This window comes from Nanorana parkeri, unplaced genomic scaffold (genome assembly GCF_000935625.1).
Source record: "Nanorana parkeri isolate BGI_ZX_2015 unplaced genomic scaffold, ASM93562v1 scaffold512, whole genome shotgun sequence".
NCBI lineage: Eukaryota > Metazoa > Chordata > Amphibia > Anura > Dicroglossidae > Nanorana > Nanorana parkeri.
The window spans coordinates 428,951-454,303 of record NW_017306780.1 but is presented as its reverse complement, the minus strand read 5'-3'; the positions used below and the strand labels follow the sequence as shown (position 1 = coordinate 454,303).

General features: G+C 39.0%; 1 protein-coding gene across 1 annotated transcript in view; it reads left to right on the top strand.

Annotated features, from left to right (window-relative positions):
- The window catches only part of COL13A1 (collagen type XIII alpha 1 chain), a 232,837-nt gene that overhangs the window by 170,908 nt on the left and 36,576 nt on the right, over window positions 1-25,353 (top strand). The window contains exons 21-30 of the mRNA XM_018561268.1: window positions 5,242-5,286; window positions 10,130-10,156; window positions 13,014-13,100; window positions 14,116-14,169; window positions 17,438-17,482; window positions 18,822-18,908; window positions 22,043-22,063; window positions 22,786-22,821; window positions 23,427-23,471; window positions 23,934-24,077. Of these exons, the coding sequence (XP_018416770.1) occupies window positions 5,242-5,286; window positions 10,130-10,156; window positions 13,014-13,100; window positions 14,116-14,169; window positions 17,438-17,482; window positions 18,822-18,908; window positions 22,043-22,063; window positions 22,786-22,821; window positions 23,427-23,471; window positions 23,934-24,077 (591 nt within the window). The remainder of the gene's footprint in view (window positions 1-5,241; window positions 5,287-10,129; window positions 10,157-13,013; window positions 13,101-14,115; window positions 14,170-17,437; window positions 17,483-18,821; window positions 18,909-22,042; window positions 22,064-22,785; window positions 22,822-23,426; window positions 23,472-23,933; window positions 24,078-25,353) is intronic.

Sequence of the window (25,353 nt, the reverse complement as noted above, 5' to 3'; positions counted from 1 at the left end):
TTCCTGAGATCTAGCTGGTAGAAAACTGTTTTCATCACCTACCAGGTGCCTACCAGGTGATTTTTAAAAGTGGATGTGGCCCAAATGATATAAGTGCACCTTGCATGTTACTGCACGGTCTACTTTAAAGTGATTACAATCTGACCTAAAATGTTTCACAGTGGTGTTGACAAGTACAAGCCTGGTACCTAAAATTACCTATGGTGGTCTTCAGATCAATCACTGTGAAGACCCCTTGGATCCAAGGCCCAGTCTGCACATAGAGAATTTGCTTCTTTCTCAGCCCCTTCCCCAATATTCAGTGGTTAAAAGTGAGATCAATTTCTCATTAACATGGCCATTTCTCTGCATTGTTGTTGTTACTTCAGAAATATTTGAGACTAGGCCAGGCTCAGATCTATGGCCTTATAATGAATTGTAATATAAACCTCTATGTTAATTCTAAACTAAATATGGTGAAAAAGAGGTCTTAAAACACTAATTAAAATGGCTTTTTTTACTCTATTTAGATAACAAAAATGATAACTGTAAACTCATAAATACCTGCCCAGAGACATGATGAGTAATAGCCTCAAAGCAAATATAAATGATATGCTGTGATCTGCCGTTTTAACTTTGTAACTTCTATTAAAACTACATTAAACAGTATCTTGTACTAGCATGGAAATGATATCTTTGAACATATAGCTTCATGAATGCTATATCAAAGTCATAATGAGGCTAAATAAGTTTTTTACCTCCATAATCCATATATTAGTTTTCCCTTTTTTGAAGTTTGTCTTTTAATTGCCAGCTGAGTTTTTGCTATATAACCTTAACAGAAGATGAGATCATTATTTAAAAATGATGAAGATTAGACACTACTACACTATCTAGAATTTGATGAGGAAGGCTTTATCCAAGATTTAGAGGTTGAAGATTATAATAGCCATCTCTGTAAGAAGATGCCGACTTCAAAAATACTTTAATCTAGTCAGTTCACATTGACAGCATCCAGCCTAGTGATTCCGACAATATGATGATACACAAATGTAGTTCTTCTCCTTGGCATCAATCCAAACATCACAAATGTTATGACAAGTTAATGCTTTACATGTCACAGTCCTAGAACTCATAAAGTTAAGGTAAACATTGAATTGTCAGTAAATCAATTTAGTTTCTTCAGATGAGCAATGAGGTGCACTGTGCAGACTCGGTGTACTGCTCTGCACTTCCTTAGTAGCACAACTGGCTTCATGAACAAATTACAGATCCAGTTCATCGCTAAAAGAGCTGTTCAGACACAGCACAAGTGCGCACAGCAATGGACAATAGATTTCACAGAGACACATACCTGTGCATTCTCCAACCACCAATATTAATGCCTGCTCTCACCCATGCAGTGCATGAATGACAGCTTTATATATTTAAGGGGAATTTAGGCTTTGATTCTGTCAGGAATATCAGTTTAAAAACTCAGGAAGTACAGAGTGTTGGACTAGATCCACAAGATGTAGATTTGTGTTTGCAGAGTCCTTCATTGTTTCTGCAAACACTAATGAAAATGAACAGGTCTTAGTTGGCCATGTGTTTTTTTCATGACATTTTAAAGGATATTGTAATGGATGACAAGCAGAAGGTTAGCAGGGCAGAATATGTACACAACATGGTGCCCCACATGCAAGTATAGCAATTATGATGTATGTTTGATAGAGATAGAAATATACTGCATAAAGCAAATCTGAGTTCATTGTTAACCACAGCAGAAGTGAAAGTGTTGTCCATTTTAAGCAGTCAGATTCCATGTAATAGTAGAAGGTAAGGCTTTGAGCAACAGCTCAATTTTTCTCTTCTTTTCATTAGTCATACCCATTATGTATGTACATATGTATCAAACTTTGCTGTGGGGAAGGACATCTTTGAGTTGTGGTGCCGGCTTCTAGAGCAGATCCCAATCTCATCTCATATATATCCCCATCTGAAATAATATGCTTCCATATAACTAGAATATACTCCAATGCACAACATGTGTGTGTATGTATATATGTCCAGTGCTGGGCACCACACAACTGTAAGCTGCCCAGGCGCACTCAAGGCAATAAATGAAGCAACATAGATAGATACATAGATACATTTATTGGTTGACATTTCAACTAGGCACTGCTTGTCTTTCACCTTTGAGGTTAATCTATACCTTGATAAATGCACCTAATTTTGATGAATGCAAACATATTAGAAGTGAAAATAAAAAATGGATTACCTATAATCCCAAGAAATAGCATGTCAGAAAGCGAATACTAGCTTCCAAATAACTGAATAAGTTGCCTTTGAGTTAGTCAAGGAATGATCTGGGGATACTCCAGCCAGTACAAATAAAGTGTGTTCAGCAAGTGTTCCTTGCAAAGGGAAGCCTTCCAGGAATGGCTCCAATTGCAGCTCTAAGATGTCATGCAACCAAATGCAGAAAGCTGGAAAGGAGGTCTTTATGAAGAATGCAAAACTGTTAAAAGTGGTGTGATCATTTGTTCAAAGAAGCAGAAATATATTTAGTTGCAATGGAGGCAATGTAGTATATGTAGTACATAACTAAAAGCCTTTAAATTCTGATAAGTGCTACATATCATCAACTTCCACCCATAAATACAATTTCTTTTTTAGGTGCAGTCAGCCTTTAAACATGAAAATATTTTTGAAGCTTAGATTTGTCATCTGTCAAGTTCTATGACGCTTCAGGCTATGTAGTGTCTGCAGTCACTTATGTGCTCTTTCACAGTGTTTAGACTAACCTCAGGTTTCCAGCTACTGCCGCATGGGGATGATATGCTTTATGCACATGATCTTACCCGGAAATGCTAGAGTTATGGCCTTTGGTTATTGTAGACTTCATGCTGACCTTGAAAATTAAACTGCTTAATGTGAGTTGAATATAAAATACTTCTGACTCAGCCACCATTAAATAGAAAACACCTGAAGATGTCTACAGGGGGGAGCCCATATTTTTTACAATCTGGTAATATTACAAATGAATTCTGTATGTCTGATGGATGCCTGATTGCAGGTATGTTTCGTGTTTCAGATTTAAAAGCCTGGAAGCATAATTCAAATACAGTAATGGAACTGTTGTGGGTGACAGGATTGTAGATATCCTTAAATTCTTGATTCACTCTGCCCTCTGGTGGAAATGTGGTATATTGCACTACTTTGAATTAAAACATATACTGGGAGGCATATGTAGGCTACAACTGCTGACCACCTTCTTTTAAAATGACACTAAACTCAGGCGTTAAATCTGAAAAATGCATTCAAGTATCTTAACCATTAATAAAAATGTATCTTATTTGTGTATCACTCGGCTGTACAACCTCAAATCATCACTGAATTGGTGCTGACACTGTCCTTCCTTCTGGAGGGTGGCTACTTTTGTTCCCCGTGGTCTCTGTGCGTGTTGTAAAGTAGCCACCGCTCCAAGCTCGCTCCCATGATGGACTACATTCACATGTATAGTTTATTAAATTGTATTTTGATTGTAGACCATCACGGGAGTGAGCTTGGAGCGGTGGCTACTTTACAACACACACAGGGACCACGGGGAACAAAAGAAGCCACCTCCAGAAGGAAGGACAGTGTCAGCACCAATTCAGAGATGATTTGAGGATCTACAGCTGAGTGATACACAAATAAGATACATTTTTGTTAATTGTAAGGTACTGTACTTAATGCATTTTTGAGATTTAACTCCTGAGTTTGGTGTCACCTTAATGCTAGTGTCCTTGCTAGTGTCATTCTCATCCAGTGGCTTTAATGCTTTTTGTTTATACTGACCGGATCAAGTATGCAGATCAGGTGATTTTACTGACTGCATGCCTATTCTGGATCAATGACTCTATGAATCTATGAAAATATTAAATTCATAGTACTGCTGGCATTAGGAGGACAGTAATGGCAGCTCATGTACTTTTTCAATAAAGTTTTTTTGTAAGCCATGAAAACATTTTGCAGCATGCAAGCTAATGCTGAGGTCAGATAGACACATTTAGCACCATGCCTAAAAATATAATGAACTACTAGTTGAATGACTTCATCATGCTCTGTGGCCCTGTGACATTAGATGTGGCTGTGGTTTTCCAGCCACATGATAAGACCACAGAGCTGTACCACACAGTAGTTCTCATAACCCTGAAATATTAACAATTGCATGTAGCATCTCTTCCGAATATATTCCTCCAGTACATTTATTTCAGTATGAGATGGCATTACATTGTAATAAAAATGTATCAGCTATTGTTATAATTTAAATACTATATCTCTAATTAGGCCGGAAGTTGCATAATTACTGCCAACTGTCAACTTAACTGCCTACGTGGCCAATTTAATGAGATCCTGACCCGCGCCACACAATCATTGTTTGGATCTAGTAAAATGAAAATTGTCTGGATTTACTATATTAGTTTCTTTATATAGCAAGTTGATATCTTCGTTTATTATGTTAATTAGAGTTTTTTTTGTTTTCCTTGGATGTAAGAGTAGACTTACATCTTCCAGTAAATAAAGAACCGTGATGATTGAACACAGCATATAATTGGTACACCAACTAATTAAGGGTTGGATAGAGTGACTCTACCATGCCACTAATTGTTACTACTATAGGTTGAGGTATAAGAGTAACATTGTACATTTAAAATACTATCATCTGTAAATTAATTTTAGATTTCTACAATGCAACAGCAGTGATGTACAGTAATTCCAATCAGAAACTTTAGGCTACGTTCACAGCTAGGCGATTTATTGCGCTTATTTAGCCACGCAATATCGCACAAAACAGAGATTTGCATTGAAGTCTATGTTAATACCTTTGCGATTTGTCACGCAGGAAAAATCGCCTTTCACGCAAAGAGGTATAGAAGCTATTTTCGGGTGGTTGTCACACGGTTTGGGTCCCATAGACAACGATGAATTGAAAACAGCGCAACAAACATGTTTTCAAAGCAAAATCGCACAAATAAAAATGCGCGGCAACCGCACGAAAACAGCTCACCAGCTCAATCGCCTAGGTGTGAATCTGGCCTTACTAGCTTACTTAGCTGATTTCTGATTGGCTGCTATGTGCTACCACACTCCATTTAATTTTGTTATTAAATAGTCTATTGCCCATATGTCTTCTTTTAACCCTTTTATTCTCCCCAAGACACTTAACATACACTAACTCAGTCTGCCTGGACTTATTCGTTCCCCTTCTCTTTCTTTTCTCATTTCCAACCATAGGGAGAGAGAGGCATGCCCGGGATGCCAGGGAAACATGGAGCAAAGGTATCTTTTGTACCAAAAATGTGGTTGCAACCCCATGAATCCCAGTGTACCTCTTAGCCGACCTTGTTCTGTCTCTTTGCATCCCCAGTTTCCCGATTATCTACATTACTCACACCTCCCAGCTGGGTCCTCAGATGTCATCCCCTAGTTATACTATTCACATGACCACTTTCCACTCCCTGTGTGGCTCAGTAACCCTAATTTTCATCTTGTGTCCTCTTTTTCTTTAGCCTTCCCCTGATTTCTGTTTCTGAGAGTTGAGAGGTATGACCCATCCCTGCTCTAACTTTACCTTCCTTCATATTCACCTTTGTAACCATACATCACTTGTACCACTATATCTGGCCTCAGCCCCTTTTCTTCACCCCTAACCATTCCTAGTAACTGTCCTCTATCTATGGGAAAATTGATGTTACTTGTTTTTGTACATGTACGGTTGATATGATTTACAAATGTGTGACGATGTGTCACTTCATGGGAGTCTGTAGGACAAAGCATATGACATGGTAGGAGTAAGCTAAATAAGAAGCTGTAGACCCACCTGTGATTATGGAATAATGAGAATGTTGCATTTATGGCAAGAGTTGTACTGTGTTTGCGATGAGAGTGACAAAACAACAATACTTTTGTGTAATGAAACTGAAATCAAAAACATATTGGGATAAAATAACAGCTAACTGTAGTGGAAATCAGTGCAAACCATCAGGACGTTTTGTCTAATTATCTGGTACTGGCAGGTAACGAAAGGGACATATGGTTTCAAACATTGCACTTTTCTTCAGTGCATCCTGCTGACATTTTGAGTCCAAAGCATAATTTTTTTATGCCACCTTTCTGATCTGTGCCTTCTAACGATTCCCATTTTGTATTATTTGCTGTAATTTGATGTCCTTATCTGTACACAACATAGCCACTGCAATCATCTTAACTTGATTGTACCTGTCAGCCATGGACAGTAAAGTAGCCTAAAGGAAACGCCACAATCTCTTTAAATTTTGTGGACAGTATTACAAAAGGACCAAAATTGCCTGAGACAATTTTAACATAAAACATGTACAGTATCTAAACGAAATGTGTGAGTATGTTGAAAGCCACATGTGTTTTTTATATGCGGGGGGTGAAATATGGTAGGATGTTGCCTAGATATCAGCTTTGAATTACTTGTGTTTCTTTGACCTACAAAAGTCTTGTGGCTCATTCTGTGGCTAGCACTATACCAACAATCCCCACTGAAGACACCACAAGGAACCAGAAATATGATACATAGATAAAAGCATTACTTGACTTCCGGTACATGATCAAACCTATGCAATGGTTTTAACAGCAATTAGTTTAGTCATTTCTCTAAGATTGCTTTATTTTTAGTTCATGTAGATTTAGATTGACCTAACAGCCCCTTGAACTCCACCTTCACTTTGTTTGCTTCAACTGACTGACACAAATGCACATGTTGTGAACCCTGCAGGTTATGTTGAGAAGTTTCACTTGTTGTAAGGTGATCTTGAAGCAGGCAGGGTTCAATCTGGATGGTTTGGTATTAAGTGCCAATCACATTAGCGTTTGAGAATGTCATTGCATTACATTTTCACTTTTTTGTAAATCTTGTCTTGCTGCAACAAATTAAATAAGCATATATGTTAAATATGGTCTGCAGTTACTAATGAAATGAAGTAGGAAATAATGTGCAAAAAATGCTTATATTTCATGTATCTGTATACTGTGTAAACAATCAAAGAAAAAAACTGAAATGAAAATATCAAACATGTGCATTTTCAGCAGGAGATATTCAGCATTTAGACCTTAAAGGAGAACTATGAGGTGAGTGCTTTTCACTCACCTCATAGTTCTAGCCAACCTGTGACAATGAGACTGTCACAGGTTGGCTCAGTAGATCGGGAGGTGAGCGAACACATACCGGGTTCGCTCACCTCTCGATCCTGTCACGGCTCTCTCCGGTAGGGGCTGGATTACCCTCTCCCCGCTCCGATCTGCCAGCGCTGACTGGCGGAACGGACGGGGGAGGGGGGGGGTAGATAGGCAGAGCCAGCTGTCACTCACGCAGCTGGGCGGATCCCGTCGTCTAAGTCGGGATCTGCTCCGGCTGCGGCGTCTCAGTATACCGCGAGCTGTAGCTCGCGGTATACTGAGCTTAAGGTAACGGGAGGACGCTAGTGTGTGTCCTCCCATTACCCTAAGGAGAACTATGGAGAAAAACACTGACCCCATAGTTCTCCTTTAAAGTGGCACTGAAGTCAGGAGACAAAACCTTAAAAATGCATTGATACTTTTACTAATAACAACAATAAAGCATATCTGTGTATCACTCTGTAGATCAGCAAATCATCTCTGGATTGGTGCTAACACTGTCTTCTGGAGGGTAACTAGTTTTGTTCCCCATGGTCCCTGTGTGTGTTGTAAAGTAGTCATCACTCCAAGCTCCCTTCCGTGATGGACTACAATCTCAATACAAATCAGTAAAATAATCATAAAATTGTAGTTCATCATAGGAGCGAGCTTGGAGTGGTGACTTATTTACAACACACACAGGGACCATGGGGAACAAATATAGCCACCCTCCAGAAGGAAGGACCGTGTCAGCATGAATTCAGAGATGATTTGAGGATCTCAGTGATACACAAATAAGATACATTTGTATTAATGGTTAAGGTACTTGATGCATTTTTAAGATTCAACTCCTGTGTTTACTGTCATGTAAGTGCTGTATTGGGAATTCATTTGTTAGAGATTAGTGGTTATTAGGTATGAACATTTAACTTAATAAAAAATATGAATACACTATAAATCAACACTAAATTACCATTCATTTCTATAGTGGGTGGAGAAGACACCCTGGTTGGCCTAGCTACAGACAAGTTGTTTATGGCCTTAGTTTATTAGGGAACTGGAATTATCTCCCTGCCAGAGCCTCGGGGAAAGGTGTTCTGTAATTCAATATGCCAGTGGTATCCAAAACTAATATTTACGTCTTTGCAGTATGTTTAACGCTCACACGTTAACAAGCATTATGTTACACGTTGCATTTAAATGGGCTGCTTAATGCACCAAAATGCACCAAAAAGGTGCGTATGGCATTTTTAGCAGCACTTACAACACACATCTATTAACATGGTGCTTTAGGGTGCCATTCATTCTAAACGTTAGCACAGTACACCAATGCACATAACGTAACTAAATTAAGAAATTTTAATCCCAGGGAAAAACACTGCTTCATTGAACAACATTTTCTTATTCATAGTAGCAATAGTAGACCATGCCTGTGCAATGTGTTTTGGCCTGACTGCATGAAGTCTCCACATGTAACAGGGTGACCCCATGCTATTGCTGTAATGTTGATAAGTTCAACATAGGGATGGACACCATGGTTCTTGAAACTCAGGAGATGATATAAATGCCTTGAATGAAGTCTTCTTAAATTAATTTTTTCAAATTTATAATAAATTCTCCTTTTACCCAGTTGGTCACTGGCCCAGTAAAATATTATTATGATGTGCTCTAAATTCCTATTAGAAAACACTTTTTATTTCTACACTTGTTAATCAATTATATTTATGTTTTTTTACCAAAAACTATTTTTTATAGTTGATCACATGACTGTATTGAATATTGAGTAAAATGATTATATGGGAGGAAGTATTCAGTGTAAGGCTGCTAGATGGTGGTACCAGGGAGAAGAAAGTGAGCCACAATAACAGACGGACTTGGAATATACTTCCCTTGGAATATATTTATTCTAAGGTTTTGGCAGGTTCTTAAAAGGGAAGGTGAACACCAGGCAGATATAAAAGACAAATTAATGCAGCTATGTAATCATTACATGTCATTAAATGTATTTTTGCAAATGCAAGAAGTGTAAGTACCTGAACTGACTTATCATCAGCCTCTTGCAGTCTACTATACAGCAAAGCTTAGAGAGGGGGAAGCACAGGGTTCAGGTGTGCTGCGGTGCAAGGAACAGGCTAGAGAGAGCAAAGAGGCTCATCTCTCTGTCAATCAGTACTGCTTCTCCTTTCACTGTCCAGTCACAAGAAAATCAGCTCTCCTGTCCTGCATGGTTGTGCTGTGTGGCAGAACAGTGTAAATCTTAGAACTGAATGGACATAAATACAAATACTTGGCAGGTAAAGTAGCTCTCTTACATGTATTTCATCTGTGATTTTAGCTGTTTGCCAGGAGTTCAGCATTAAAAGCTATATAAATTAAAAATGGACATGCCGCTCTCAATTATTTTGTGCCATTATCTCCCACGGTGTTGTACAATGTAGTAGATATAACAATAGAAAGCCGTAAAAACACTTTAATATATAACATTTCCCAAAGTATAGTTCATACAGTTGATTAACAAAATAGCGATAACAAAAAATAATAGGAAGACAGCCCTGTGCACTGGATCTTACAGTTTTGTTAACTATCTGATAGTTGCTTTTAACAACAACTACACTTTTCTATTCTTTTTATTAGAATACCTCTATTATTGTTGGTGCATATACTTGGCCTTACTTGTCAAAACTGAAGTAAGAAAAGTTGGAAATGTGTACATGCTAGAAAATGAAAAGGGGCATCAAGAGGGACAATTTCCCATTCCTCATATATTATTATCACTGTGGATTGAACCTGTGTTCATGAGAATATACTTTATCTGTTCATAAAAAAAACAGCACTACTATTGTTTTCTTGCTGATGGCTAGTGAAATAGTATGGTGATTTTTGGTTCACACTGCAGACATGTTTTTTTTGTATGTTATATTTAGTAAAATAGCTAAAATTATTATACATTATAACATTTTAATCAAATAATTGATTCTTATTTTATGCATTCCTTTAGGGTGATCCAGGAGTCTCAGGAACAAAGGTACATATTGTTTATATATTTAATAAAATAAGACTTAAGATGACTGGAAATAATGTACCTTCCACACAGCAATTTGCACTCTATTATTTAGAAGAATGTGTTTTAAGAATGTAGAGGGTCTATAGCAGTAGTTAGCAACCTTTTCTACATTAACTCTCAATTTACAAGCATTATACAACCAGTGTGCACATGAACAATAGCGTGCTGTAGCCCTACATTGTTTATTTTCAATTTTTGCACTCGTAGTTGTACTGCTAATTGCAAGTTAAACTCATTAAAGTCCAAATAAAGCCAAAAGTTTTTAAGTTTTGGATTGAGTGGAGGGGGATTAGAACAGCTGTCAGGTTTGTATTGTATCTCTGTATTCGTCCTGGTGACCGTTATCACTAAAAGTGAAAGTAAATGAATATCACAAATTTTGGGTTGTTATCAGAACACGAATAGATGGGAAATCTTCCAAAAGGGACACAAGCTTTGGTGACTCTGCTAACCACCTGGGATTTTCCCTTCTTTGGAGGGACTTCCTCTCTCTTCCTGTCATGGTTATCAGACCCGAAGTGAAGGGAAATATCCCCAATTGGACACAGATGGCAAAACAAAGCTGACTGGGGTTATAATGAATATAATGCCCAAATGATGCTTGCAGTCACTGCCACTGAGAATATTTTTTTGCTCACTTGCCATAGGTTGTTGACCCCTAGTCTATAGTTAACATAAAATTAAAGGGGTTATGCACAAAGCTGCCGATGGCAGCCGAGTGAATAACCCAGCCGAAGTGAAGTGAAGATGCCGGTAAAAGAAAAACAATTGGGCAGAGCTAGCAGTGACAGCTAGCTCCGCCCAACTGTTTCCTATTGGCAGGCACCTGCCCGAGTCTTCTAGCAGGTCCTGGCCAATTAATAACAACTTGGCAGAGTCGGCCATGACATCACGGATGGCTCCGCCAAGTTGTTATTGTTTAATGACAGATCAGCGTCCCAAGCCCAGATAGCAAGGATAACGTGAAAATTTTAATTTGTGTTAACTTGCTGCACACAATCCTGGCAAGTTGTAGACTTGCAGAACACTTGCAGCACAAGTTCTGGTTGACACTTTTTGAATTTGTAGCAAATTTGCTTGGCAAGTCCTGCAGGCCTTAGCAAGAGTCCTGCAGGTCTTAGCAAGAGCTCTGCAAGCTCGCTGGTCTGGAGACTTGCAATGCAGACTTGCTGTAATTGTGCAACAAAATTGTGAAGCTTGGCAAGTCTGCAATAGTTTAGCAAGTCATTTTCAAACTTGCAGCTCAATTGCTTGCTATCTGGGAGGTCATTTGGGGATACTGATCTGTCATTACAACTGGGCAGAGCGAGCTGTGAGATCATAGCTGGCTCCGTCCAGCAGTCAATTGCATGGAGAATGGCCGGCCCTTCGGCAGGCCATTCTTCCTGCTTCAGCTGTCGCTTCAGCTCAGTCGAGCCGAAGCATATGCCTTCGGATCGGCTGAGCTGCTCAGCTGCCTTCGGCTGCTGTACAGGCTATAGCCGAAGCTAGCCGAAGGATCAGCCAAAGCTACGGGTGGATCCTTCAGTTCTTTAGTGAATAATCCCCTAAATTTAAAGACTTACTATTGTTATATTTAATGATATCTGGCATGAGAATGTAAAGTCTTGCTGTGTGCAGGTGGACAATGGATGACCACTAAGATATTTTTAGAATAGGATTATGTAGTTTGCTCTGTGTGAGAAATCTCTTTGTTCCTAGATTTGAAGGATTACTTTTCATAGGTAAAATAAAGACTTGAAAATGCCTTTGCAAAATACGAGAACTGATATAGGCTCTTAGAAGCTCATTGAAAGTTAATTCTTTATAATACACACTGATATAATAATGATACAGATGGCCATTGCTGAGCTAAAAAGTTTAATATTGACTGTTCCAACTGCTAATATTTACAGTTGCAAAGCAGCCCGAGAGCTAGAAAGAAGTGTCAAATATATTTTTCTTTGAAATAACACTAATAACAAAATATTATATGTCATCCATGACCGTTTTATATGTACTTTGGGTTAGAGAAATGTCTACAATCATTTTGCAGCTAAACCAACTTAGCTAACATATACCCAAGTAAAAGTTCAGAAGTGTGGAGTAGGAATGAGCGAATCTACCCAGGTTTGATTTGCAAGGGAATTTGTAAAATACTCTTTGAAATTTTTCAAACCTAAACTTAGCAATGAATCCTATTGAAGTCTTTGTGGGGCGCATCTTGGTACTAAATTCTGCCCATTTTCAAGGCTATTATAGGCATAAGCTATTTTCAAAAAGTGTCATAGGGAGTTGGGCGCTGGTGTGGGGACATTTAAAAAAGAAAAAACATTTTTTTAAAAATCTAGTAAAGTTGGCAGGGGTTTACAGCAGTAGCACCCTAATCTGATTAATTTCAATAAAAAACAAACAGGTAATTGACTGGTGGAAGTAGCAGCCACAACAGGTTTAAAAGCTATAGGAATGTTTACTCTTAAAGATAAAGCCCTCAACTTTGTACAAATTGGCCAGTGATGCAACAGTTGAGCTTCTTTTTTTTGCAGTACCACACTGCATTGTCTATTATGGCTGTATCAGGTGCATGGAACTGAGATCTAGACATTGAAATCCTCAAGAGATTTTAAAAAAAAAAACAATGGGATCCAGCATGTTGTTGTGTTTCTTATGACTTTGTACTTCTTAGGTTTTTGTTAGGATTTTTTCCACACACACTGACCAGTTATTGTCTACTGTGTCTAATCAATGCAATGTCTAATGCCTTATGAGCACTCCTATGTAGAAGTATGTATCCAAATACTTGAAAACTATGACATGCCTGTTTTCTGTTTACATACAGGGTGAAAAGGGTGACACTGGCAATGCACTTGGTGGAGTTAAAGGAGAACCTGGTACTCCAGGCCCATCAGGACCTCCAGGACCAAAGGTCTGTATGTTGCTACCTAAATTATACCAAACATGAAAAATATGTGGAATGATTAAAGTCCCAGGATGGCTTGTATACCCTGTATGTTGTAGAACTGGAGGGACTACATGTCATAACATGCCTTGTATATACTATGACATATACTAATTGCCAGAAGTCTACAAATCAGCAGCCTTTTGACACACCAAATCTTATTAAACTCATTCAAGGGACCAGCACACTTCTACAATTTATAGCTAAAAGCTATGCAAGATTTTTGCAGTGCAGAGGCCGTGACCAAATGTGATCCTTGTGATAAAGGTGGCTGTGGCCGTCATTTCATAATTTGATATACCATTCATATTTTACTTTAGATCACAAAGGAAGCGATTCAACAGACCTGATTAAAATTCAGTCTGTAGTGTTAAACCGATAAAAGGCCTTTGATATCAGTTCGGATGATCTTGCTAAAGTTAATACAAAGCGCAAGGACATCGTGAGACATTTATGAAAGGTTTAAAAATGTTGCCATTTCTTTGAAACCCGAAATATGACAAACTGAGCTTTTGTAAAGCAAAAAGGCAACTCCTTTTTTTATCATCATTATTTAGTTTATAACGGCAAAAATGAGAAAAGGTCAAAGAACAAAAGCAGTTAAAAGTACATATACCTTTTTATCGAGACTCTGCTATACTGTATATTTTAACAACGTTTGTAATTCTGTGCCTAGAAAAAAATGTTGTACTGTTTGCTTTTGCTGTACATCTTGGTGTGAATATCCATAACATAAAACCTAGCCTAAAACTAAGTTAATAAATAAAAGTTCTAATTAATATTCAGAAGTATACATTGCTTTAGCAGTTTGTAACTTGTAACCATGATGCAAGCATTACATGTAAAGCACCTGTCTACAAGCACACGATAGAAAATTAGCCAACATTATTGAAATGTGACTGGAACCATATTTTCTATTCCTGTCACCTTGTTTGTATGTAATGTGCATCACTTACCCAATTCCTATTTGTTTTCTCCATAGGGAGAAACTGGTGCTGTTGGCCAACCTGGAACTCAGGGTCAACAGGGTGATAAGGTAAATCATTATGATGTCCAGTAGACTCATTGGGGGGGGATTTATCAAAACTGGAGCAGACAGAATCTGGGTTCCAATCAGCTTCTCTTTTCAGTTTGCTCAGGTAAGATTTGAAAATGAGACAGAGAAGCTGATTGGTTGCAGTGCAAATCTGCTCCAGATTTTGTCTGCTCCAGTTTTGATAAATCCCCTCCCCCCATGGTTTAAAATATTCCTAAAAACCCACCACTCATTACAACTACAAGCCATGTATTTTGGTGCATACCAACAAATGTCCTGTGACACCCTAGCCTAGACTGATCTTGGTTATATTGTACAACAATGAATGTTTTTTGTGTCCATGTATGTTATTTGTTCTTTTGAATTTTTTTTCCAAAATAGATTTTTATTTTTATTTTGTATATCACGGTTAACAAAAACAAGCACTCACCGTGCCACAACAGAGCAATACAAGCATGAGCAATCATACTTAATTTTGTAAACAGAGGGAGTCAGAAGCATCTGTATCATAAGCAACGTCATAATAGCAATTCGTGTTGTATCAGACAAGTGTAGCTCATGAGAGAAAGATCCGGGGAGGAGTAGAGATAGAGAGAAAGTGAAAGAGTATACATAGAAGGAGATAGGGGAAGAATAGAAGAAGGCACATAGAGGAGATAGAGCCAATATGGGGTGGTACAGGGAGGGCTCACATCACCTCATCTCTGGGGTTGCCACCACTTCCACTTTTTGCGAAATGCGGGCAAAGTACCACTTTTAATTGCGTGTAACCTCTCTAGCTCATAGTGCAGACTCAAAGTCTGTCTGGTTTCCTGCATTGATACACTTTCCAGGCTTCTCCAATGTCTCACTATGGTGAGCTGAGCTGCCAGCAATACGTGAACCACCAGAGCCCGGAAAGGAACCTGGAGACAGTCAATTCCTATAAGTAGAAGTCCCAGCGCTGGGTTGGGTGCAATGAAGCAACCAGTAATCGCCGAGATCCAGCGAAAAATGCCCCTCCAGTAGCTCGTCAGAGATCTGCAACTCCATAGCATATGGAGAAGGGTACCAACCTGCCCGCACTCCCGCCAGCACAACGCCGAGTTGGCTGGAGCAAATTTTGCTAGGCGGTACGGAGTGAGGTCGGAAATCCCCAGCGGTATAGAATCTTGTTATCTCTTAGGGCCTTTGTGACCGGCACCAATTTTCTTCTAAGTTGGAGAGTGAATTGGGAGAGGTCAGGAAAGACTTGGATCTTTGTGTATGCGTCGGGGAGGTCGGCATGGTGTCTCAGCGCCTTTAGCAGCCTTTCCCGCACATGGAAGAAATGGATACGGAGCAAGGTATCTCTGGGCACCCCCTCTGGCAGGTGCGGCGGTTTGGGTAGACGGTGGATTCTGTCGATAGTTAGGTCAGGTGTGGAGACATCTGGCAGGATCATCTTAATGAACTCTTGCACATATGAGGATAGGTCATCAGGGCGGACAGATTCAGGAATGCCTCTGATTTTTATGTTGTTGCGGCGTGACCTGTCTTCTAGGTCCGCCACTTTGGTTTGCAGCCATGTGATGTCGTCCTCCCTGTCATTATGGGCATCCACCAGTTCATTAAAAGTGTCAGCGAAGTCTCCCATCTTTTCTTCAATATGGGTGACCCTCTCCCCCACCTCCTGAAGGTCAGATGAAAACTGGTGGACAAGAGCTTGCATATCCGAGTTAAGCGAGCTTCTAAGAGACACCAGCATGTCCTTGAGGGTAGTATCAGAGAGGGGCCGGTCAGCTGTGGGGTAGTTTTCAATGGGAGCAAATAGTTCCCTTGTGTCGTCCAGCGTGGTTGATGGGCTTACCTCCTCCACTAGGCCTGAAAGCCGGGGCCTCGATTTTGCAGGGCTCCGCACGGCTTGAGATGCAGGTGGCCTCTGCGTCTCCTTAGATGGGCGCCGCGGGGTGTTCTCCTTCCCACCCCTCATCGAAGATTGTGAGGACCGCTCCGACCTCTCAGAGCCCTGAGAGGGAGATGTGGGGGAAGGCATCGCTGGAAAAGCCGTATCGCCGCCATGTTGCTCGGCCCGCGGCTGGGGCCGCCGGAAGAAATCCGTAACCTTGCGGGGTTTGGAGCCACTCTTGCGTTTGCGGGTCATACCGGAGGTGAGACTGGGTTCTGTTAGTGGCTTTGGGAACCGGTATGTCTCCCGCTCGTCGCTTTAACTGTCAGCCCAGGCCTGTAGGTGCACGGAGCTTCGGGTTTAAGCCGCCATCTCGTACGCCAGTCGGCCACGCCCCCGTTCTTTTGAATTTTTAATACACAATAACAATTATTGAAAACAAAAACGCACCACTCATTTTATTTTTGTTAGATGTTGTTCAGGTTCTTTATTAGGGACTGATATTATTATTCTTGTACATTGATTTTAAGATTTGACTTCTTATCAGACACTTGTGTGGCCAGATGTTCCTCTGATCCATACACAATTGCCCTTACACCATTGTCATGGAATATCAAATATATACCCAATGGATGTCCCAGCAGAAGTTTGAGAAGACATAATGGGACAAAAGATGAGCATATACAGTACTCCCTGCAGTGACAGACCTGACCATTATCCCCACTTTTCTCCCCTTAAATGTATGATTGTTTTTAGTATTAGCTAAAGCTGGTAATAGACATTATGGGGTTGATTTAATACAAGCAAATAGACAGTTCTCTTTGCAAGGATAATTTCCCTTACCTAAGTGAATGTGGTGAAAAAATTTTTAATTACTCAGTTACATGCAAGGAAAAAAAAACAGTAATTTGCTTGCATAATTAGATGACGGAACTCAACAGAGCTTCACCTCTTCACTAGGCTAAGAGAAAATACCCTTACAAACAGCCTATTTGTCTTTAGTAAATCAACCCCTATATGTTTAAAATATCAGCATAGACTTGCATATGCACATACTTCTCTAGCTGCCTAGATGACATTAACAGCTATTGTCAGGAGAGTCTATTCAGTAGAACCCCACCCCAACCCCCTCTTATCAAAGCTTTTAGATGGGGATGTGTGCTAAGGTGTGATAGTTCCTATCCTATGTTTGACACGATTGCCTATCTATCATGTAACATCTATAACCACCTGGTGTGTATCTGTATTGTGTGTGCATCATTACCAACATGTTAATTTGTGGTGATGTTTGTGTGAGTTAAAAGGTCAGCGATTTATATATCCAACAAAATAGTTCCCTCAAATGTAAGTAGAATTTTTTTTAGACTTTTTAGCAGCATCCAACGTTCTTGACTTTTACAGGGTTCTGCGGGAGCTAAAGCAGATCAAGGCCCTCCTGGACCAAGAGTGAGTTGAATTTGTTAATTCTTTTTGATAGTTTTTTCCAGACATAAATATGCTTATGCTAATCAGCACTAGAATACAGATGCGGTTCATTTGCTGATCCCCTTCTCTTGTGTCTGCTTTAATAGATTAGGCTAGATATATTCACAGTTTGACAGATAATTACTGTGCTATATAGATGAATAAATATGAATATACTAGCCATATACAGTAGGTGTGTACACACATGCTTGCAATGTGTCATTATTTAAATGTTTCAAGTGACTGAAAATAAGTTGTACTCTTAACAAAAAAATAATCCATGTTATCACTTTAAAAAATGCTATTAATAAAAAAAAAAGAACAAATAAATGATTTCTTTTGATGTACCCTTGCAGTGTAATATAAAATGTCTATCCTGAAAATCAATACTAAAAGAAAAACCCTTACGTTTGAAATGTCTATATTCATTTTTATCTTACATATTTTTTAAGTACTTTTTTTGAACTGTGTGGCCTTTACATTTAACCTTTAAAGCTAAAACTATTTATTTTAGCTTTGGATAGAGTAGGAAATGGTTAGAACCCTTTTTTGCCTGTTGGGGAGATTTCTCTTCACTTCCCATCACAGAGAGGCAACAGGAAGTAAGAGGAGATCTCTCCAAAGTGAGGGGAACTCGCTTCTTAGAATGTTGTTACTAGAAAATGTGTCTCTGTAGGATTAATTCCCTTTGTTTCTGTTCTGATAACAACTGTAAAATTTTGGATTACCCATCAATTCCTTTCCCAGTGACAATGGCTAGCAATGCAAATTGGGAGGGGAAAAGTAGTGACACAAACAGCAGTAAAAACCTGACCTAACCTTTCCCTGGTTTATACAAAAGTTAATCCATTTGTCTAAAGCTTTAGCTTTAGACAAATGTTAAGCCGTAAATATCCTAAAGTGAATCTCTCAGGATAGAAATAAGGGACTTGTAACTGCTGACTTTTTTCACTATTAAGTGTCTGACCTAGAGCAAGTATGCAACCTGTAAAGTGTTGGAGCATCTGATATGTACGTACTGGCTCCTTACTAAAGCAGTAGAGGATGACAGCTTCACCACAGGTATCATCAAAAGCGATTCACGAATGGCTAAGCCCATATTTCTATCCGGACAGATTACTTCTGAGATAATGATCTACCCAAAAAAAGTTCTAATTCCAAAATTCAGGGACAATTACAAAAATAATCCTGACTGCCCTGTGTGTTATTAAAGTTGACAATGTACTGTGCAAACAGATATTTATTTTTATATGTTCTGTCTTAACTGGAAATTCCGGTCAGTTTATCAACTCAACAGTTACAGTTATATGTTTCCTTTTAGGGTCCTAAAGGGGAGCCAGGAAAATTCAACATTGTGGAATATAATAGCAATCTGAGCGAGGCATTACAGGTAATAAAAGAAAGCTGGGTTTACTTATACTTTTTATATTATAATACATTTGGAGACAATTCAATGACAGGCAAGCTGAACACTGGCAATTACTAAGCACTGTATGTGTTTGTTTTGTGGGGGGTTTTACATATATATTGTGTTTTCAACAAACATAACTATAGATGTCCTCAACATCATCGAAGAGAGAGTCATTCTGTGAGCTGGAGTAATAGTTCAGGAAGGAAACCCATAGGTTGTCTAGAACCTGGTGATATCACTGTGACACCTAAGCACAATATGCATCCTGCAACAGTGAAAATCGCTGTTGAATTGAATGGTTTAATGATTCACATTGAAGCAAAATTGTGTGGGTGCCAGTGATAAGGATGACTGGCACAGGTAGATGCTGTACTTGGTTCTTCCATTGAGAAAAGTTCTAGCATATTTAGGGATGTTTAAGGATTACTGTATTTCTGTTCATGATACAGTGGTACCTCGGTTCACGAACTTAATTAGTTCTGCGATTCTGGTCGCGAACCAATTTGGTCGTAAACCAAATCAAACTGTGATCAGACCGCGATCTCGACTAACAGGGAAAATGGCTGTGATTGTGTTCGTCATCCGAAGCGGAGTTCGGTAACTCAATTGTTCGCGAACAGAAGCATTTGTGAACCGAGGTACCACTGTATTTGCCTGTTAGTATGGCAGCATTAGCAGGCAAGTATGTAGAAGAAGGACTTGCATACACAGCCTTATTGTTGTCATCTCCTTTTCTATCTATATAAGTCAATGGGAATGCAAAGGCAGCTTAAAGCTACTTGAAGGAACTTAGAAGTAGGTCAGAAGCAGGACAGAAGTAGATTGGTATCTCATAAGGAAGGATTTCACACACATATTCAAATTATCTCAAAATCAAGCCAAAAGCCCATTCTAATCAAGCCTGAAAGCAGGGCATGTTACATTTTTTAGAATTACCTATTGCAGTGCAAGTGGCCTGTGTAATTGAATCGAAGTTGGAGGTTAGGTAGACCTTCACATGTTAGAGTTGTTGGTGAACCTACTTTATATGGCCAGCTTTAGGCTTGACAAGCTTAGCTGCAATCCATCATCTTAGAACATCGCTTTCCTCTGTATACTACCCATATAAAAGGGAATTGGAACCGAAATAGTATGGGAGATGGAGCCTAATTTAATGGTGGAGGTGGCACCTAATTTAAAAATGGGTTAGGACTTGATATAATTCTTCTTAAGCAATCATAATAAAAATAACAATGACATTGCATGACTTCCCATCTACCTAAATGTGGGAAAACCAATTGTGAATGGATTTAGCACATTCAGATGGATGTCTCACTGTTAATAATAGAGCATTGGAATTAAAAGCAATGGGTATTACACAATATTTTACAACATGGGAATAACGTAGCTGGCAGTGAGCAGTATTAGGATTCTATAACACTGTGAAGCACAACAGTAAAGACTGGTAATCCAGGTTTTAATGCATTTATTTATCCTTATTGCTATTTATTGACCGACAACATGAGTCTTGGAAAGGCATAGCAGGCACTGATGTGAGCAGCGAGAGCATATGTACATTTATCATCCACGCCATGGTTCAGCCAGTGGATGCACAGGAATCTCAGATTGCTTGAAATGCAATTAGAAGAAGGTTTGCCTTCCCTGTTGCCTGCAATGGAAATTCTATCCGCCTTCTTGGCTTTAATATCTTACTGTCGGACATCTCTCTCCCACATGCTTTTCCAAACAGAGCCACACACAGACTCAATAACAATCTAATTTAGGAGATATTGATCAGCTGGCTGCTCTGAATGCATGGAAACGTATAGGCTGACAGCAGATAACAGCCTTTTGGCCCACACACTGTGTCCATTTCTTGTCGGCTATAAAACCTCAGATCTGTTAATGCTTTTACAAAATGCTCAGAGCAAATGTTAACTCCAAATCCCATAGGTCGGTATAACACAGGTGATTCGGATACAGTTTATTATTGCTGCAGATTTTGTTCTGGAGACTATTTAACTACTTACCGGATAACCATTTGCCACACTGGTTGCTTTAATATAATCCAGAATGTGCTCTGTGATATGGCAATAGGACTCATTTAAAATGCACATCTAGTACATACTAAACATCCTGTGGCTTTGCCTTGTCTATAGATTGCTAAAAGGCAGAGAGATAGCACTGTTAAAAATACATCTTGTTAAACAACTTATTTCAGACTAATTTGTTTTCTGTGCTAGTGATCAGAGCTGACGGCTCAATGCTAGCCTGAACTGATTCCATGGTGCATATTATCCCCTGCAGGAAAATGGCAGAAGCTTGTATTTCTCCAGATGAGCCTCTATGTCTGCAAAATGTGGCACTATTATGAGCAATATGCTATGTATCTTTGTATCATTCTGGTAATTACGGGGTTGTTTGCACTTGGTGACAGTAATTATCTTTTTTGAATTCAAAGCCGATTTAGGTGAACTGAGCTTTTTAGTGAGTTCTGTTTTTGCAATGTCAGCTATTTCAAAATACCTGTCATTGTGTCATATCAGATAAGTCTGCAAAGCTAATCCTTCACCAGAATGAAACTAAAGACCATGAGTTATGGGGGTTGACTTACTAAATGCAAATAGGCTTCTCACTAAATTAGGGAATTTCCTCTTAATGAATTTGGTGAAGCTCTGATTACTTCCATCATCCTATCACGTGCAAGCAAAAATGCTGTTTTATTTATTTTGCTTGCACGTGATTGGGTATTCTTTGCAAAGTGAACAGCCTATTTCCCTTAAGTACAGAGATGGTTTGCTCGTTGAATCCTCATTCACCTAACTAGTCATTTTTATAGGTTTAATTATAAATTATATTACAGCTCTTTAATTCTTGTAAATAAGTGGATCAATGTTAGATGTCCATTACATGCAAATCCTCTGGGAGGTCCTGGCTAGGACACTGCAATATGAGTAATATAAACATTTTCTATAATAACATTTAAAGGAGAACTATGAGGTGAGTGCTTTTCACTCACCTCATAGTTCTAGCCGACCTGTGACAATGAGACTGTCACAGGTCTGCTCAGTAGATCGGGAGGTGAGCGAACATATAGCGGCGTTCGCTCACCTCTCGATCCTGTCACGGCTCTCTGCCTAGGGTGACGGGAGGACGCTAGTTTATGTCCTCCCGTTACCCTAAGGAGAACTATGGGGAAAAGACGTAACCCCATAATTCTCCTTTAACAAATATAAAAAAACACAAAGACTGTGTTTTACAGTGGACCTTTACCCCCTTTGGCTAAAAATCATATCTGCATGCAACTCTGATGTGAATGCAATTCTGATATGAAATCATCTTACATTCATTAGCTAAACAAACATATTTTTATTTTACTTACAATTTCTTTTTTTCCACTTCCTGGTCCAGTTCAGCACAAATGATGTAATCATGCCCAAGCACTGCAATCTGGGGAAGTTACATCAGCAGAGCATTGCTGTGAAATCTCATCCGTCATCTTACGAGACCTCAGGGAAAGGCATTTACTTCCCCTGAGATGATGTGCAAGCTCACATGTCCTAGTCACATATGCCAGAGTTCCAGGAAGTAAAAGGAGATCTTATAACCTGCCCTTAGTTAAAATGGCCACTCTGAGATCAGTGCCCACGTGGTGCTCCGTTCTTGTGTCTAGTGCATTCCACTGGGAGTCCCCAGTTAGTGTCAGAAGACAATGGTCAGAAGACTGGGGAAGAAAGAAAAACATGCTATGTAAAAAATAAAAAGCCTGCATTTATCTCTAAGTATGTGTTACCTGTGTTATGTAGACCTTTATGGAATCGCCACACAAATATATTGGGGTACTTCTGTGAAAATGGGGGAAATTTATAGTTTTGTCAATCTATTCTATTTTCAGGGTCCTCCAGGGCCACCAGGTGTACCAGGACAGAAGGTAAGACTGGCACATAAGCACTTGGTTGACTGCGTTTATAAAACTACCATGGCAACTGTTTCCATAGTGTTAAAGCCCATCAGATATTTCAGGCACCATTCCTTCATGTGCACAACTCAAAAAATGATTTGGCAATGTGACATGTGTTTTGAGGTTTTAGGACTATGTTACAATAGTATGACCCAAGTGAAGGGACATGCCCCCTAAGGTGAAAGTTCAGCTATATTGCATATTTGCACCACATTGTCTCCCCTAGGTCTAATTTTTTTTTTTAATATGTTCCTGTTATTTGGCTATTCATGATTTTGCCATGTCTTTCTGGCTCACTCATATTTCAGATTGTGCTAGTTGAAATGGGTGGTCTGTACGCCAATGTAGCCCCAGTTTGTATTAAAGGGATAGAATATTTTTATGTTAAGACCTGCCCACCTTATAACTGTATCAGATAACATTATATGTTCTAAGCCTATTTATCATTTACAATTATCTACATCTGATACATCTATAATGTTTTCATTTTTTTCGACATGCAATGCAATAAAAGGGAAACATAAATAAATCAATCGAATAAATATATAATTTTGTGTTTCTCTCTACTTTATCAGGGTGAAATTGGATTGCCTGGTCCTCCTGGCCATGATGGGGACAAGGTAGGAAAGACAAGTCACCTTTTATCTTTTTTTATTTGTTAGTATGTTCACATTGGTAACAGCCAAACAAAACAAATACAACATTTTCAATTCCAAAGGTCACCATCAGGTTGCATCATAATGGCAAATGCCAGAAATAACAAATGCAAAAATAATGAAGATAATGTTTTAAAAAAAAAAAAAAGCTTGGTGGTTAGGATTGTAAGTACTTTTACATTTTGTAAAACCACCATTTCTTCACACAGTCCATAAGAACACTTGTTGAATTTGCACTGGAATTTTGTTAAATTTTACATTTCCTATAAATCTTCTTCTGCTTCCATTTTGATGTCACAAAGAAGACAACAGGTGGGTGAACATGTTACAAGGCACAGATTTATATTATATTGTGCATTTTATTCACTTGTGCCGTTGTCATTTTGTGGGAAAACTTGAGTATAATATATCTTGTTGTGGTTTTAGGGCCCTCGAGGGAAACCTGGTGAGTTTGGACCTCCAGGTCCCCAAGGACAGGATGGACTTCAAGGACCAAAGGGAGATACGGGATCTAGAGGATTACAAGGGCCAAAAGGAGATAAAGGAGATATAGGACAAACAGGATCACATGTAAGTCACATGTTAATAAAAACCCCAATGTATTTTGTACTTTAGTTAGACATGAAATATGCTTTGAAATGTAAAAAAAAAAAAAAAATCAAATGGTAACTAAAACACAAAGAACATAGAAATATGTAAAAGGCCAGTTCACCCAGAGCTGATATTTCAGTTTTCGATCGATGTTGAGTTATATTACTGAATGGCCTCCTCTGGCTTACAGGGATGCCATTGGAGAGAGTGGAGGGGATTCTATTGTTTCTGTTGTAATTTAATTTAGTATTATGTAAAATGATTTAATTTAACCTTATAGGAAATACAAAAGGGTGAGTAAGAACCACAAAGTACACCCCTGACCCAGCAGAAAGTTTGAAAATCAAATGATCAATTAATGGAGCCAAGAGTTTTGGTATAGAGACATTGGGGTTAATTTACTAAAGGCAAATAGACTGTTCACTTTGCAGTGGAGTTTGCACTTTGCAGGGAAAGTTTCCCTTTGCTTGCTAAATGTGATAAAATTTCACTTTGCTGAGAATACCCAATCATGTACAAGGAAAATTTAAAAAAAACAGTATTTTTGCTTGCACGTGATTGGGTGGTGGGAGTCAGCAGAGCTTTACCTTATTCACCAAACTAAGGGCAAACATCCCCTGCAAAGTGCAAATTCCCTTGCAATGTAAACAGCTTGTTTGCCTTTAGTAAAATAACCCCACTGATTTTGGGTTTCCAAAGAGGTTTAAAATCCAGCAAATTACTAATTATAATATTGTATAATTATCCTTTAGGCTACTCCCCAGAACAGCCTTGACCCGCAAAGTCTTATATTGAGAAAGTGAATGTTAGCTTTTTCTGCAATAACCAGATAGTATATGGGTAAATATACAACTGATAACAATTGTTGCTATGACAGAATTATCTAACATTGGTTTCTATGAATTATTAGTATGCACTGATGTGTTTAATTACTCCCTTTCTACTATGCCTGCATCAAAAACATGCTGAGTCTATAAAACACAAACATATATTGTATTTGCTGGCAGATCTGTCTTGGCTTTACATTTGACTTTGTGTTCACACACATATAAATATAGCAGCATTTGGGGTGTGGCTTGGCAATGGCCGTGTGACGAAGTGGACAGCTCCAGCTCTGGACACAGCATCTACATAACAGGCACCCTAGCCCACGTTCACGGCAACTCACCATATGTCCAAGAAGGGCAAGCAGAAGGGGCGCAAGTCGACCCCTAAATCGGCTTTCCACCGCCTGTTTGAAGGGACCTCTAGCCCG